This window comes from Euphorbia lathyris, chromosome 3 (genome assembly GCF_963576675.1).
Source record: "Euphorbia lathyris chromosome 3, ddEupLath1.1, whole genome shotgun sequence".
In the NCBI taxonomy this organism is placed as follows: domain Eukaryota; kingdom Viridiplantae; phylum Streptophyta; class Magnoliopsida; order Malpighiales; family Euphorbiaceae; genus Euphorbia; species Euphorbia lathyris.
In genome coordinates, this window is record NC_088912.1 from 50099472 (window position 1) to 50115519 (window position 16048).

A 16048-nucleotide genomic window follows, 5' to 3' on the forward strand; every position below is an offset into this window, starting at 1 on the left:
CAAAGAAAATGGTGCCTTCGAATTCGTACAAGAAGAAAGAAACCAAGAGAGGAAGAAGAAAAAGAAAGATGAAAAGATGCATTTAATTTGCACATGAAGAAAGAAACCAAGAGAGAAAGAAGAAAGATGAAGATAAAAGGATGCATTCAGTTCGCACAAGAAGAAAGAAATGAAAAGAGAAAGATGAAACAATTTGAATATTTTGAAAAAGTCACAAATAAATAGTCAAGATATAGTATATTGTATAATTGATTTAAATATGTAAATGACTTTCAAATTGATCCAACTTTATAGTTTCCCTTGTTTTTAAGGTCGGTAAGCAATTATGTCGATCAAGATATTTTTTTAAGAAAGCTTAGCATTAGTTATATTTTTTTGTACGTTTAATATTATCAGAAAAAAAAAATGTCGATTTGGTAAAAGGAAAAAACAAAATAATGTGCTCCACTTAATCAGAGAAAGGGGAAATGAAATTAAATTGAGTTTGGTATCTTGTGGCTGTGTCTCTATCAAAGAATAATAAGGATATAAGAAAGCATAGAAGAGATAGGTTTGGTTTGAAAAGGGGGGAAAAATATCAATATGAGAGAATTGAGGCACCTGTTTGTGACGGTTTTCATGGCGGAATTGGCTGTATTTATGGTTGCTCCGGCGATGACAGATGTGACTATGTCTGCAGTTTGCCCTGGTCAAGAAGAGTGCTCTCTTGCCATTTATCTTTCTGGATTCCAGCAAGCTGTATGTTTTCATTTCTTCTTCATCTTTCTGAAATTACTTCAACTTTCTATAATTTTAATCACTCCACTTTCTACTTTTATAATTAAACTCAAACATCAATAATTTTTATGATAGATAAATCACTTAAACAATATTCTGAATTTGCATTGCAGCAGGCTGATTGAAACTTGATGGTTTCCCACAAACACTTCTAACCTATCAACACTTTCCACTTAATTACACTTTTATCATCGCCTTTTTAATTATTCAAAATATAAAAGTAAATATTGTTTTAATTAGAAGTTAGAGGTTATATAAACCAAAAACTCGGAGGATTAGTGAAAAAATTATGGGTTAAGGTGCAAAAATACCCCCTAACGTTTTGGGTCAGGAGTAATTTTACATCTAACGTCTAAAATAGTGCAATTTTACCCCTAACATTGATAAATTGGGTCTATTTGAGAAATAATTCATCAAACTGTCTTCTCGGTCATGAATCTTATCATCTACACTTTCCACGTACGTCATTTTATCAGTAACAAATCACAAACATGTGTTGGGATGTGAAAATAAATAAAAATATAATGTCTTTTATACAAATTGAACAAAAAAATTCAAAAAAAAAAAATCACTGAATTTATAAATATTGATCTCCAATTCTATTATTAAATTATAAAAAACATGAAATCTTTTTTTAGAACGAATTAATATGCAATTGGCGCAGAAGAAGGAACAAAAATATTTGTGTTTTATAATAGGGGTAAAATTGATCTAAATTATCAACGTTAGGGGTAAAATTGCACAATTTTAGACGTTAAGAGTAAAATTGCTCCTGACCCAAAACATTAGGAGTATTTTTTGCAGGTTAACCAAAAAATTATTAATAGGGAAACATGCAAAAAGCTATTAATGGACACTATTTAATAATGAAATTAAAAGAATAAAATGATTTGTTATTTTATTTGACTTTATCTCTCTATCCTTATAAGAATTATTCATACGCCTATAATTTGATAGACTATAGTTTCTATATATTTGTGTTTTACAAGAAATATAGATGTGGAAAAATATCAAAATGATTTGAGTGACTAAAAGTATTATAAGTGAGGAAAGTTTTGGTATAGGGATTCCAATTATTCATTCAGTTTATAAGTTATGCAGAAGATGGATCTTGAATATAGAAAATAAAGGAAATATAGAGTTTTGTAATTAAAGTTGTGCGTGCGTGCAGATAACAGGATTTGGATCGGTTGTAATTACACCACTAATTGGGAGTTTGTCCGATCATTATGGGAGGAAATCTATGCTCACTATTCCTTTAACCATCTCCATCCTTCCTTTAGGTACCCTTTTTCTTTTTATTTATTTATTTATTTTACATTTAAGCAGTAAAAATAAAATAAAAGTTAATGGAAAATGAAAGTTAGGGGCAACATTGATGTTTCTGGCAAGAAATAAATAATTAAAGTTAATTGAATGTCTTAAATTGACCATGACAATATAGTGGGAGCTAAATGGTACCTTAACCCATAGCAATTTCAGAGTAATGGACGCATAAATGGGGTAAATTGGGAATGAAACCTCTATAAAATTGTTTTTCATAATTTCAGAGTAATTGTTTTACTAAATTAGGAGCATAATTATTTTTTCAAATAAAACATACTACTACTTTATTAAACATTAAAACCAATCCTACTAGATTTGGAAAAAATATCATTAAATGTTCTCTTAGTTAAAAAAAAAAAAAAAACTTTCCTAATTAAAATGGTTGGTACTATTACTGAGTTGAACTTAAATGGAAAGTAAAGTAGTTAAAATACATTGGAATATTCTGAAGCATGTATACAAGAAAAACCTGTCTTCTTTAGATATTTCTTTCCCAACTGAATCGCATAATTTTGATATAGTTTAAATAAAATAAAGAATAAAAAAAAGAAAAAAGGAAAAGTTGAGTTCAAGTTTGGGTTTTTAACTTATCCAATTCTGTCCATAAAAAAAAAAAAAAACCTTATCCAATTATGTTTCAACAACCTTTTGGATGGATCAGTTACCAAAATAAAATAAACAGTTCTAAAATAATCATCAAACATCTCAAAATAAGAAAATCTAAAGTTATTTAGAATCACTTTTTATTATTATCATTTTCGAAACTTTTTCCTTTATAAGCATTTTTTCAATCTTACAATTAAATAAATGATATCAAACAAAAATTTATAAGAACCGAAGTTGTTTAAACTATTATTTTTACTGGCTTTTGAGATAATGGCTAACTTGAGGGGATATAGGTGCAATTTACCATATCTTGTTAATGTATATGTTAACATTAGGCAAAACCTACTTTTTAAGCTAATGAGTCACTTTTAAAAGAGTCCCTTTAAAATATATAACAAGTCAGGTATTTATATTTAAAGAGCTAATGATATCAACCGGTAATATAGTTCTATTGTTATTGAAAAATAATGTTCAAATAAAAACTTTAGAAATTAAAATGAGATTGATGGGATATGAATTTATAACCTTTTGAAACTCAAGAGATGTGGTCTAGTGGTTGAGACTCTTCCACCTTTAACCAATAACAAGGGTTCAAACATACTTTCAGGTGTTGAACAATTTTAAATATAGATATAATTTAGAGGTGCTTCTACAGTGGTGCAGACCTACAGACTTACCTCATGGTTCGCCAAAGAAAATATATAACCTTTGAATGGAAGACCTGCATAAAAAGGTTGAATTAAATTAAAAATAAAATTTAAGGTTGAATTGAAGTATAGCATAAAAAAAATTCAATAAAATAAAAGAAATTGAAATGGAATGAGTTAATTGGAGAAAAATAAAAATACTCAAGTACCGACATACGAAAATTGAATTGCTCAAAAAGGTAGTAAGTTACTAGTATAATATTTGGCAAAGTTTAAGCCGCTACTCTTTTTTTTTTTTTTTTTTTTTTTTGGCAAAGTTTGAGCCTCTACTTTTGCTTTGCTCACTTTGTTTTCTTGTGCTCACTTTAACCCAGCCCTTACTTTTCACAATTTTTTCTTAAAATTAAAAATTAAAAATTTTCACAATTTTAAGAATTAATTCAGTAATCATGTGAAACGAATAAGCTTTTCAAATTTTACAATTTTAAAAATTAAACTCATTGATATTTAATGTGCATACACATTGAGTTTTTTTTAATAACATTTCTATTAACTAATGAGATCATGACCTTCAACAACTTGATCTAAAAAGTTCGATACTGTATCAATGAACCAGTTGAATTAAAAGTTTAAGCTGACTATTAAGGTTAAAAACTAATTTTTAGACTAAATTCTAAAAAAAACCAATGCAGACAGAAGTAGATGGACACCAAACGGACAGACACAACACGATTCGAACCTCAGCCACTGCTTTAGGAACCTGCTATTGAGTCTAGTCATGAACGAAGACGTTTCCAACGCATACCACTGAAGCTGGAGTAGCCAAACATCCATTCCAAAGGGCGCCGTTTCGCTGGTTCAGAGAACCCACAACACCACCGCCACTTTACACAACCAGCCCATTGACCGGGTTTGACACAACTGCAGGAAGAAACCACCAAAAGCCGCATCAGTAACATCTGTTATAAAAAAATACCATCCTCCTACTAGCACTCAGTAGTATAGGGACACTGCATAAAGAGTTGCCAGACATGCTCAACCTCACCAGTGCATAACAAACATGAGATAGGGATTGCAATTCGACGAGAAGACAGTGTCATACGAGTATGAAGGCAATTACTAAGCACTCGCCATAAGAAAAACTTTATCTTCGGAGGGAGATGAAGTTTCCAGAGTCTCTCCAGCCTACGTTTTTCCTACGAGAGATTATAAGCTTTGTAACCAGACTTGACAGTATAGATTTCGTCCCATGTATGGTGCCAGATTAACCGATCCTCAATATCTCGCTGAGGTAGATACATATTACGGACAACAATGCTATCATCAATAGTGAGGGTGCTTCTAACCTTACCTCTATCCCAACTCCTCTCCCCATCAAGCAATAATTCTGAAACCATCATCGAACCATTCGCCGAGTCACGAATAATAAGGGTAAAACCTCTCTCCTGTGCAATCCAAGGGTCACAACATACATAAACATTCTTACCATTACCGATCCTCCATCTTAAACCTAGGCTCTGCACTTCACGTGAACTGCAGATGCTTCTCCAAACATAACTAGGATTATTGCCCAGTTCGGAGTTGATAAAGTTTTCAGTTTGGAATTATTTGACTTTGAACATACGACTTACCAAAGCATTATGATTATTCACCAAGTTCCAACCTTGCTTCCCAAAAAGGGATAAATTAAAAGCATGGAGGTCTCTATATCCCAGTCCACCACTCTCTCAGGAGAGACAGAGACGACTCCAGCTACACCAATGGATACCTTTTTAACCATCCCCTTTCATACCCCACCAAAATGAGTTCATCGTCTGCTGAAGTTCTTCACAAATAGATCGTGGTAATAAGAATACACTCATGCAATAGGTAGGAAGAGCTTGATCCACAGATTTTAGCAACATATCCTTTCCAGTGGTCGATAAATTTTTTACACCCCAACTGTTAAACCTCATATGCAGCCTATCCTTTAAAAAGCTAAATACGGTTGTTCGAGACCTACCAATTAGTGACGGGAAACCAAGATAATTTCATGTATTCAGAGAATATGTCACATTTAAAACTGCACAGATACTAACTTGTAAACCATGACTCATATTTGGCATGAACTCGTGAGTGCTGCGGTTTGGTGAGTATAAACTTTCAAACCTTTCTTCGGCTTGCTCTGATCACTCTCCTCTATTGTTGGAGTTTATATGTCGACTAAGAGTCCGGCGTAAGAGAAATTTTAAGCTCGAAATTGCATGGCTTCGGGAGGCGGGTTTTGCTGACATGGTTCGAAAAGACTGGAGCACGGGTTTTGCTGACATGACTCATATTAGACTGAAGAAGATACCAGATTTTGTAGATTGATAGCTTAGCCCGATGCTTCCTCATACACTTTGAGGATATCAAGTATCACCTTGCTTTCAGTCACTGATGCTTTAAAAAAGAGGAAAGAGTCATCTGCAAATAGTAAGTGGGACACTGATAGGGCCCTATTGTGAATGCGGCAACCATGAATGTGACACTCAATTTCAGCTCTATAAAGCATTTTAGAAAAGACCTCTCATCATAAGATACAAAGATAGGGAGAAAGTGGGTCACCCTGCCTCAATCCTCTACCCAGATTAACTGGCCCAACCACTTCACCATTGACCGCAATAAAATAATGAGAAATTTACACAGAAATTCAGATTTGAAAAATTATTTACAACTATATCAACTAATGATTTTGAATTATATCAAACTAGTAAAATCAGCATTTTTAATATATTTTAAAGATTAGAATTTATAAATTGGGTGTCTATGATATATTTTTTAAGGTTTAGGATTTATAAATTGGGTCTAGAATTTTTAAATTAGGGTGTAAAATCACACTTTATTTGTAATATATAAAAAATAATGGCATATTAAGAATTAAGTTTGATAATATTATTTAGTTGTAATTTTGTAGTTATTTATGATATTCATGTATTTGACCCTAAAATAATAGACAATCGAGATACATAACATGATCCATGAAATCCAGTGAACATGAAACCCCATCCGAACCATTATAGCTTTCAAGAAACCCTAATCTACCATGTCGTATGCTTTGCTAATATCAATTTTTAGGGCCACATTACCCTCAGTCCCCCTATTACGATGCTTCATGAAGTGTAGAGATTCAAATGCAACAAACACATTATCAATTATAAACCTGACTGGAATAAAAGCTTATTGACTCTTTGAGATAACCATAGGCAAGATAGTCTTTAAATGATTGGCTAATACCTTAACAATGATTTTATACAAAACATTACATAACGCAATAGGCCAAAGATCTTTCATCCACTCAGGATTGTCACATTTAGGGGTAAGGGCTATAACAGTATTATTGAGATTAAACAGGAATTCATTTCGATGCAACCAACCCACACAAGCATTAAAGATATCATTGCCAATAAGATTCCAAAAGTATTGAAAAAAGCCCAGGTTGAGTCCGTCAGGACCTAGGGATTTATCAGGTTTCATTTGGAAGACCGCACATGTAAATTCAGCAAAAACAAAAAGGGCAACTAAAGTATTATTCATATCATCATTCACAACCACATTAAGGACAGAAACAATATCGTACTGTATCGGGGGATTAGCAGTAAAAACATATGAGAAATAAAGTTTTATAGCATTACTTAGTTCAGACTGACCTTGAGTAAAGGAGCCATCATCATTGCGGGCCCTCTGTAAATTATTCTTCTTTCTTCGATTCCGCATATAGGCATGAAAAAAATTTGAATTTCCATCACCACCTTTTAGCCAAAACACCTTAGCTCTTTGCTTCTAGAAGATTTTCTCCTGAGCTAACAGAAAACCCAATTGTTCTTTTGCTGCAATAAATTGAACTATGTCAGCGGCCTCTACACTGGAGCGTAATCTGTCCATGACTGACCTTCATTGCTCAATACGCCGAGTGAAACTATACCAAATATCCTAACCCCACTGCTCCATAGATGAAGAGCATCCTGCAAGCTGAGTCACCAAGTTTGAACCCCGACCCGTGCTCCAGTCTTTTCAAACCATGTCAGCAAAACCCGCCTCCCTAAGCCATGCAATTTCGAGCTTAAAATTTATCTTACGCCGGACTCTTAGTCAACATACAAACTCCAACAATAGAGGAGAGTGATCAGAGCAAGCCGAAGAAAGGTTTGAAAGTTTATACTCACCAAACCGCAGCACCCACGAGTTCATGCCAAATGCTCTATCCAATTTGTCTCTAACCCATCCACTGGTTCCCCTTCCTCTTTCCCACATGAAGGAATCACCCTGTAAAAAAAGTTCATGCAACTGACAATTGTCAAGAGCCATTGAAAAATTGTCCATTAAGTAAGAGGGATATGCTGACCCACCCTACTTCTCAGTCTGAGATAATAAACAGTTAAAATCACCGATGAAAACATTAGGAAGAATAGGAGCTGGCAAAGAGCTGATCAAGAAGAGCCCAAGAACTAGAATGAAAATTGCGGTTTGCATATCCATAAAAACCCACCATTCGTCACTTACCGTGAGAGGAGTCAGACGCATGGACTTCAATGTGGTGATTAGAGAACCCAGTGATAGTAAACTCTGAATCTTCCTTCCACAGAATCGCTAACCTCCACTGTGTCCCCTGCTGCTAACCCCAAAACACTCGGAGAAATTAATTTCATGCTTTACAAATTCCATATGACCCACATCACACAAAGTCTCAATCGGAAAGATAACCGTTGGGGAATGCTTTTTTAACAAAAGTAACAAGATTACGAACCGCACAAGTATTCCCCAAACCCTGACAGTTCCAGCTAGGGGTGCAACTGAGCCGAACCGAGCCAAACCCTAGGTAGGCTCGGTATTGGCTCGTTAATATCTCGAGCCGAGCTCTCTCGAATCGAGCTTTGACGAGCTTTGACTGAGCCGAGCTTTGACCGAATCTGGCCGAGCTTTGACCGAGCTTTTATCGAGCTTCTAACGTGCTTTAATCAAATTCATCATATATGCATATAAGTAGCATAAAAAAAATAGAAAAGCCTTATAACATACTCAATATGAGTTTAAAATATTTATAAAGAAAAATAATCATGTTATTATCGAGATTCTAGAACAGTATATGGTACTTGTGATCAGAAAACACAAGTTCAGAGAAAAATTTCAAACAATGACATATATATTAAACTTTGTAATGTATTTTATTCTTTTTTTTTATGAAATTGTATTTTATTCCTTATCAAAATCTAATTGTCTCGCTAAAGACTCAAATGTCTAAGCTTTTTTTTTGTGTTATTTTTTTGTATGGGTTAAATCTTATTTGAGTTGTGAATTGTGATGAAAATTAATAATAACCAATGAAATATATATGAAATATATATAGTAATTAAAAATAATCGAGCCTGCTCGTGAGCTTTCGAGCCGAACCTGAGGAAGCTCGGAGTCAGCTCGTTAGTGCTCGAGCCGATCCCGAACTCAAGTCGAGCCCTATCGAGCCGAGCTTTGATCGAGCTTTCACTGAGCCGAGCTCGAATAGTTTGCGAACTACCAAGGCTCGTTTGCACCCATAGTTTCAGCTGAGGTAACTCATTGTGATCAGCGGACCTGATCCTTAGGTCTCGCTGCTTCAGTGTTAAGAGAAGAAACTATATCATGATGAGAAGTAGTTCCTTCTTATTGTGTTGTATTATGATCCAACATTGTGCCATCTGCACTAAATGAGGGAATCGGTGTTTAGCCACTAATTTAAGTTGTATTGTTTAAATTCGGAAGCACCGAGTTTTTTTGATGTATCTTTTATTTTCTATTTTAAAATTTTCATTTATTGGATATACATGTACTCATTACTCCTTATATTATTAGTAAGAGTCAATTGTTTATATTATTATTATTTTTTTTTTTTTGAAGGAGTGGACCAAAAGTGTCATCAAATTTGAAGGATTTAATTATGTAATGATAGTAATATGGATTATAACAGATTTTGTAAAAATGAAATATTGTGTTGAGTGCGATGTGAAATTTGTTAGATTTAAATTGGTAAAAATGCAGGAATATTGGCATACAGCAGGGAAACAAACTTCTTTTACGCGTATTTTGTGGTGAAGAGTATAGTTAGCATGGTCTCTGATGCAACCATCGTCTGCCTTGCTCTTGCTTATGTGGTAATCACTAAACATTTCCACTTCCTAAATTCGTTTTTCACTTAATACTTTCCAAAACTTTATTCTCTTTTCTTTCTTTCTTTCTTTTTAAAAACATTATTAAAGATGGACGCTTAAAGGAAAGGAGTGAGGATAGAATCTCATTCCTCATCATCAGACATATAAACAACTGCTCTAGCTAATATTCGCTTAACAAAACTAATACTATAATTTCCTAAATCCTTAATGATATATTTGCAATAACTAAGAATGAAGTCTAACGTAGAACCAGACTAAGATGCTCTAGCCAAAGCTGCTTCTTGAAATAGCACCTGCCTGCCTAGTCATTTGTTTCAACCAATTCAAAGCATCCCGGCAACAGAGCAATTTCATACAAGTGAGTGGGTTAAATCTGAAAGAAATTGCAATTCGAAACCATAATCAGAGGAAAGTGTTTGAGGCTCTTAGTCCAATCTCTAAAAATAACATAAACAATTGACTCGTAGTGATTTGAGGAGTGATTATACATATCATTTCCAATAATACTATTCATATCAACTATTTATTTATTATTTTATCACTCCAATAGTAAGCACCTTTGAAAGTTGACAAATCAAATGTCACGTTATGTGACACTCTTTTAAGCACCATCTATTAGAGATGCTTTTAGTGATTTAAGGACAATCTTAATTGGATCATTAGGGATAAGGTATGTTATTTAAGAATATCTAACATTCAAAATTAAGTTTCCTTCAATAGTACAAGGATAAGGGATGAATGCAGTCTTTTGAATATTTGATTGTGTAGGCAGATAACATTTCAGAGGAGGAAAGAGCAGCAGGATTTGGAGTAGTATCAGGCATAATGATGGCCTCTTTTGTCTTTGCTACCTTTATTGCCCGTTTCCTCCCTACGTCTCTCACCTTTCAGGTTTCTTTTTCTTTTTCTTTTTTTCCTCATGATAATATGCCTTCAAATTTTCATAATATATATAATTGCCTGCAGGTTGCTACATTTATGTCAATGGCTAGTGTTGTGTATATGAGAATATTTCTCAAGGATAAAATAGATGATAATGAAATTGATTTAACTCGACCAATCTTCAAAATTGCACCAAATAAGATGCCAAAACCGTCAAAGAAGATTCCAAGCGTTGGGGATGTTATTTGCTTGCTAAGGAGTAGGTAATTATTTAAAATCAAGTTCTTCATATTAATTATATTCAATAATATTATTATATCTGTTACACCGGAATAATAAACACTCGGAGGCACCAAAATGAAAAAGAGAAAGAGAAAACAAAAGCTAACTAACCCAATACAAACTTAGGAAAGCATGTATCACATCTATCTTCAAAAAGAATATTTTGAAGGTTGAGGCACATCACTCGTGAAAGTCCAAAGAAAAATATCATATGTAACTTTTCATCCAATCAGCTACCCTATTTCCTTCACGGAACATATGGATTAGTCAAAATCCTAATTCCTACTCGTGTATTGATGGCATTAATACATCATCAAAGCATACAGATGATGAGCACTAATATCTCCTAACATATAATTGAGCACAATTTAGGATCCAATTCAATAACCACTTTTCTAACCCTTTCTCCCAAAAAAGATGGAGCCTAAAGAAAAGACCCAAAATATATGCGAGAACAGCAAAATAACACCCGAGATTAAGCAAAAAAAACCCACCAAACCATCCACATTAGAATCCCTGGTAACATCCCATCCATGGAAAGACCCAGGTTACCTTACTATCATCATCATATTTGACTTTCATCCATCTGATGTCAAGGGGTGTCATTTGATCAACATCTCCTTCCTAACCATACTACGATTTGAATTTGATAAAAGAAAAGCATTGATAAAGTCATGGCATTGAAAAAAAGCCCAACTTTATTATAACATTTAACACAACCAGCCCCCAAAGCCCTCTCATTTCATCACTAACACCACCATATCACTGTGAAAAAAAGGACTTGCCAATAGATACCTCTTTAAATCGTCGAACATTGCAACTTCAAATCTACCCAATCAGATGCTAGAGAACAAAAATTTGTCCTTTAAAAGACTTAAGAACCATAAAGTCCAAAATGGCCTGAGCCCCTGTATAATGTTAGACGATACGCAACAAAGTTTCTTCAACATGACAATCACACGCATAGAGCATTAGAATCAATGTGTTGTTTGAATCTATCCACATTAGAAAAAGAAAACACTAGCATGCATGAATAGCAAGATCAAGGCATGTATTCTCTAGCACCTCCACTTTCCAAATCAAAACCCACGGCAAGCCATTTAGTGTAGCATTATTCAGGCAAATCATATGGTAAGTAGAGGCTACTTTGCAATAATCGTCTAAGAAAACTAGTATTTAAGTGAGACCGTTTGTGGCTCCACCAGTGGCTTGCAAATTTTTCTATTGTAGTCCCTTAAGGCAAATTATTATTGGTGATTTTTCAATTTGAGTTGAGATAACGATTGACGAAACATCACAAGGTTCCACATCATTAAAGACATCTATTTTGTCAAGAATAGCGTGTCAAATAGCAGAAAAGCAGTGGAGATCTTTGATGGTATAGGTCATTTTGGCATTTGGCAAGGTGAAGTTCTGAATGTGTTGTTTCAACAAGGTTTAGATGTTGCCATTGAAAGAGACAAACCAAAAGACATTGATGAGAAGGATTGGAAAATAATAAACTGTTTGGCATGTGGTACAATTTGATCATGCCTTTCTAGAGAGCAGAAATATGCATTCAGTGAAGAAACGTCTACAAGTGTATTATGGAAGGCAAAGGAGGACAAGTTATTAAGGAAGAGTAGTCATAATCAGCTTCATATGAAGAAAAAATTATCCAGGTTCTCATATGTTCTTGGTACCACGATGAATAATCGCATCACAAGTTTCAATAAGCTTGTTGCTTATTTGATGAACTTGGACGCGACTTTTGGAGATGAAGATTTAGCATTGATGTTGTTGGGATCGCTTCCCGAGGAGTTTGAATTTCTTGAGACAACTCAAAATTTTCATTGGAAATCATGGCCTTATCAAGTGGTTCGCAAGCATGGATTCTAGACACGGGTTGTAGCCACCATATTCCTAATCAGGACTGGTTCTTTAACTTCAAAAAATTAACAGTGGAGTTGTTCACACAACAAATGGTAGTCCTTGTAAGACATATGGAACTAGTTCGATTCAGTTGAGGAATCATTATGGAGAAACTAAAACTTTGACAAATGTTAGATACGTGCCAAAGAATCTTATTTCTATGGGAGTCCTGAGCAAAAACGGCTTCACTATTATTATAAAAAACGATTCTATGAAGGTCATCTTTGGTGCACTTGTAGTAATGAAGGGAGTTCAAAGGAGCAACAACTTGTATTATTATAATGGTAGTACAATTATTGGAGTAGCAACATAGTTTCTAGTGATGATAACGAGCTAGAAGCAACTAGATTGTGACATATGCGCTTGGGGAATGCGAGTGAAAAGTCCTTAAAGGCTTTGGCGAGTTAAGGATTATTAAATGGAGTCCAGACCTACAAGTTATATCTTTATGAGCATTGTATCAAAATGAAGCAGACAAAAGTGAAGTTTGGCTGTGCAATCTATGATACCAAGGGTATTTTGGATTATGTTCACTCTGATATATGGGGACATTCCACAACAGTTTCATTGGAAGGTAAATCATATTATGTTACTTTTGTTGATGACTTCTCTAGAAGAGTGTAAGTGTACACTATTAAGTCCAAGCATGAAGTGTTGGGAGTTTTCATCTCAAACGTATACCGAATACCAAGCCCCCTATTATATTTTTTGAGTTGTAGGGACTTCCTAGTTAAGAAGTTGAATATTTTTCTCATCCCTATACAAACCCCAAATTAAGCTATGGTTCAAAATATGACCAGTCCGAGATAAGGTTTTCTTTTTCCAACCCGATATCTTGGCTTGTACACTTTCTATAATGTGCTTGTATATAGTTTGGGTTATGAATAACAAGTACCCTCAAATAAATCCCAGATCTGAGGTTAAAGAAACCCCAACAACATCGCTCAATCTTCTGCTAGCAACATCAGATATATTAGTACATACGAACATGTTAGTATTTTGGAAGTTAACCATCTAACCCAAGGAATCACAAAAGTAGTCAACACCTCTTTAATAACATCCACTTATTGCATATTAACCTCAAGTAACAAGATTATATCGTTAGCAAAGAAAATATGGGAAGTAAATGAACCTCTTTTACAGAACCTGAATGCTTTATCAATAATAGGATCAGAAATAAGATGATTGAACCACTCCAAGCATGAAAAAAGGTAAGAAGAATGATTATCACTTTGACGAAGACCTCTAGTCAGATGAACAGAATACACATATATAGAGGAAAAAGACACATAAGAACAAATCAATTGAACCCATTTATCATTTAAATCAAACGTGACTTTTAGAATATTCCAGGTCAAATTTAATAATCATAACACCCTTCCCATTCCTTCTATTGCAGTGAAACATTTTCACAATTAGCAGTGGTAGCATTCTTTCAAGGTCTTTGTGACGGAGGACTTCAATCTTCTGCTATGGTAATACATCTATATATATAATTCAAATTGAAATTGTAATAATTAATCATAATGTGGCAATGCATGCAGTTTTACTGGAAGGCTCGTTTTCATTTCACCAAAAATCAGTATGCTAATCTCTTTCTTCTTATTGGTGTAGCAGGAATGATATCACAGGTAAGTACATCAATTAAAGTAATTAATTTATTCTTTAAAATTTTCTCCTAAAACTACTTTCTATATAAATATTTTCTTTCTTCTTAATTATTCTGCGTATTAATATTAAACATCTCTTACCATATAAATAAAGGTAAATTTAAGAAAAATTTATCAAAGCACATTTGTAATATAACATGTATCATATGAAAAAAACAAATTGATAATTAGCATATTGTACCAATTTTTTCAAGAGATTAGGACCTAATACATCCCTAACTCATGTACTTGTCTATAAAAACCAATTGCCCCTTATATTTTGAAAAGGTTTCTGTTTTCCCCTAAAATCCACTTGGTAGAGCAATGAGAGCTTTTGAATAAGTTGAAATGCTTACAATTTAAGAAAGTTAAAGGTCAAGCAGTCGCGTCCAGAGAGTATCAATAGATTATTTTAAGTAGGTGTGACAATTATCATGTTTATGTCGTGTCAATTATTAGGTTAGTATTAAATGAATCAACCCTAACCCAATCCAATTATCAGGTTAGTGTTAAATGAAATGTGTTAAGCTAATAATTAACAATCCATCAATTGGATAAATTGAGATAGGATGTTGTAGAATGAATAATGGAGTTATTTTTGCAGTTGATTTTGATGCCTTTGTTAGCATCTCGTATACGAGAGCAAAAACTACTCTCCATAGGTCTTTTTATGAGCTTCATCAGTGTAAGCTATATTTCATTTTTGGTTTTCCTTTCCTTTTTCTTAATTATTACTACATTACAATTAATAAATTATATATACGGTTGGTGCAGATGTTTGTTAACAGCATAGCATGGTCAGATTGGGTAAATATTTAGTCCTAAGTCCAATTAATTAATTAATTAGTATCAAATCCTTAACTAATTATATGAAGACAATAATTACTTAATTAATTGTTTGGCAGGTTCCTTATGCTGCTACTGCTTTAGGTATTTTTATATATCTGGCTCATCCATCTGTAAGCCATACATACCCCTTAACTACTCTCTCAATTCCTCCATTAATAATGATGTGATTCTAAATCTTATCATTTCTTAATTTAAGTTACGTAGCATTGTATCCAAACAAATCGGTCCAAATGACCAGGTATTTTTTTATTTTATTTTATCTTATTTGATATGCCAAGTTACTATAGTAGATAGTTTTTGTGACAATTAATTTATACTTGTTTTTTAGGGAAAAGCTCAAGGATGCATATCAAGCATAAGTTCCGCTGCCACTATTATTTCCCCGTTAATTTTTAGTCCTTTGACAGGTAATTATAACTTTATATATACACATGCTATTATTGGAATAATTAATTAACAACTTGTTTTTTTAATTTCTGGAATGAATATATAGCTATGTTCCTGTCTGAAGAAGCACCGTTTAATTTCCCTGGGTTCAGTATGTTGTGCATTGGATCTGCATCGGTACGTACCTACCTATATTATCCATAAGGATATCACATGTTTTTAGTATATAATGCGGATTAAATGATATGCAGATGATTGCATTCATTCAAAGTGTAATGATAAAGCCTGCTCCAACACTCCAACACTGCACCAACAGCATGGAGAAGGAGGAGTTGGCCTAGTTCTTCATTTCATTTTACATACTTTATCAAATTTGAAAGGTGTTATAGCCCCAAAATTGACTGATTCAGAGTGCAAGTTACAAGTTAATGTGTATGATTAAAAGTTACAAGTTATTACCTGTAATTTATAGTTAAAAAATGCAACATTGAAAAGGTGTAATTATACGTATAAGTAACAATTTTTACCTGTAATGGATGAATGAATCTAGCAGGCAGCTCGTATCATAGAT

General features: G+C 33.7%; 1 protein-coding gene across 2 annotated transcripts; it reads left to right on the forward strand.

Moving 5' to 3' along the window:
* Nucleotides 1-435: 435 nt before the first annotated feature.
* Nucleotides 436-16045, forward strand: LOC136224077 (uncharacterized). Of its 2 annotated transcripts, XM_066012319.1 has the most exons (14): nucleotides 446-738; nucleotides 1949-2060; nucleotides 9387-9499; nucleotides 10286-10408; nucleotides 10484-10662; nucleotides 13992-14067; nucleotides 14137-14223; nucleotides 14846-14926; nucleotides 15016-15048; nucleotides 15147-15200; nucleotides 15287-15328; nucleotides 15419-15497; nucleotides 15584-15654; nucleotides 15729-16045. In XM_066012319.1, the coding sequence occupies exons 1-14, from the start codon at nucleotides 583-585 to the stop codon at nucleotides 15816-15818; spliced, it is 1296 nt and encodes a 431-aa protein (XP_065868391.1). In that variant the 5' UTR covers nucleotides 446-582; the 3' UTR covers nucleotides 15819-16045. The 2 variants fall into 2 exon arrangements, with proteins under 2 accessions (XP_065868392.1, XP_065868391.1); XM_066012320.1 differs by lacking the exon at nucleotides 14846-14926 and having other exon boundaries at nucleotides 436-738.
* The last annotated feature ends 3 nt before the right edge of the window (nucleotides 16046-16048 follow it).

Excerpts from the sequence above, each read along its gene's own strand:
- LOC136224077 (XM_066012319.1), top strand. The coding sequence starts at position 583 with ATGAGAGAATTGAGGCACCTGTTTGTGACGGTTTTCATGGCGGAATTG. Across the intron at positions 10,409-10,483 it reads CTACGTCTCTCACCTTTCAG|GTTGCTACATTTATGTCAAT; the intron begins GTTTCTTTTTCT and ends AATTGCCTGCAG. Across the intron at positions 10,663-13,991 it reads ATTTGCTTGCTAAGGAGTAG|TGAAACATTTTCACAATTAG; the intron begins GTAATTATTTAA and ends CTTCTATTGCAG.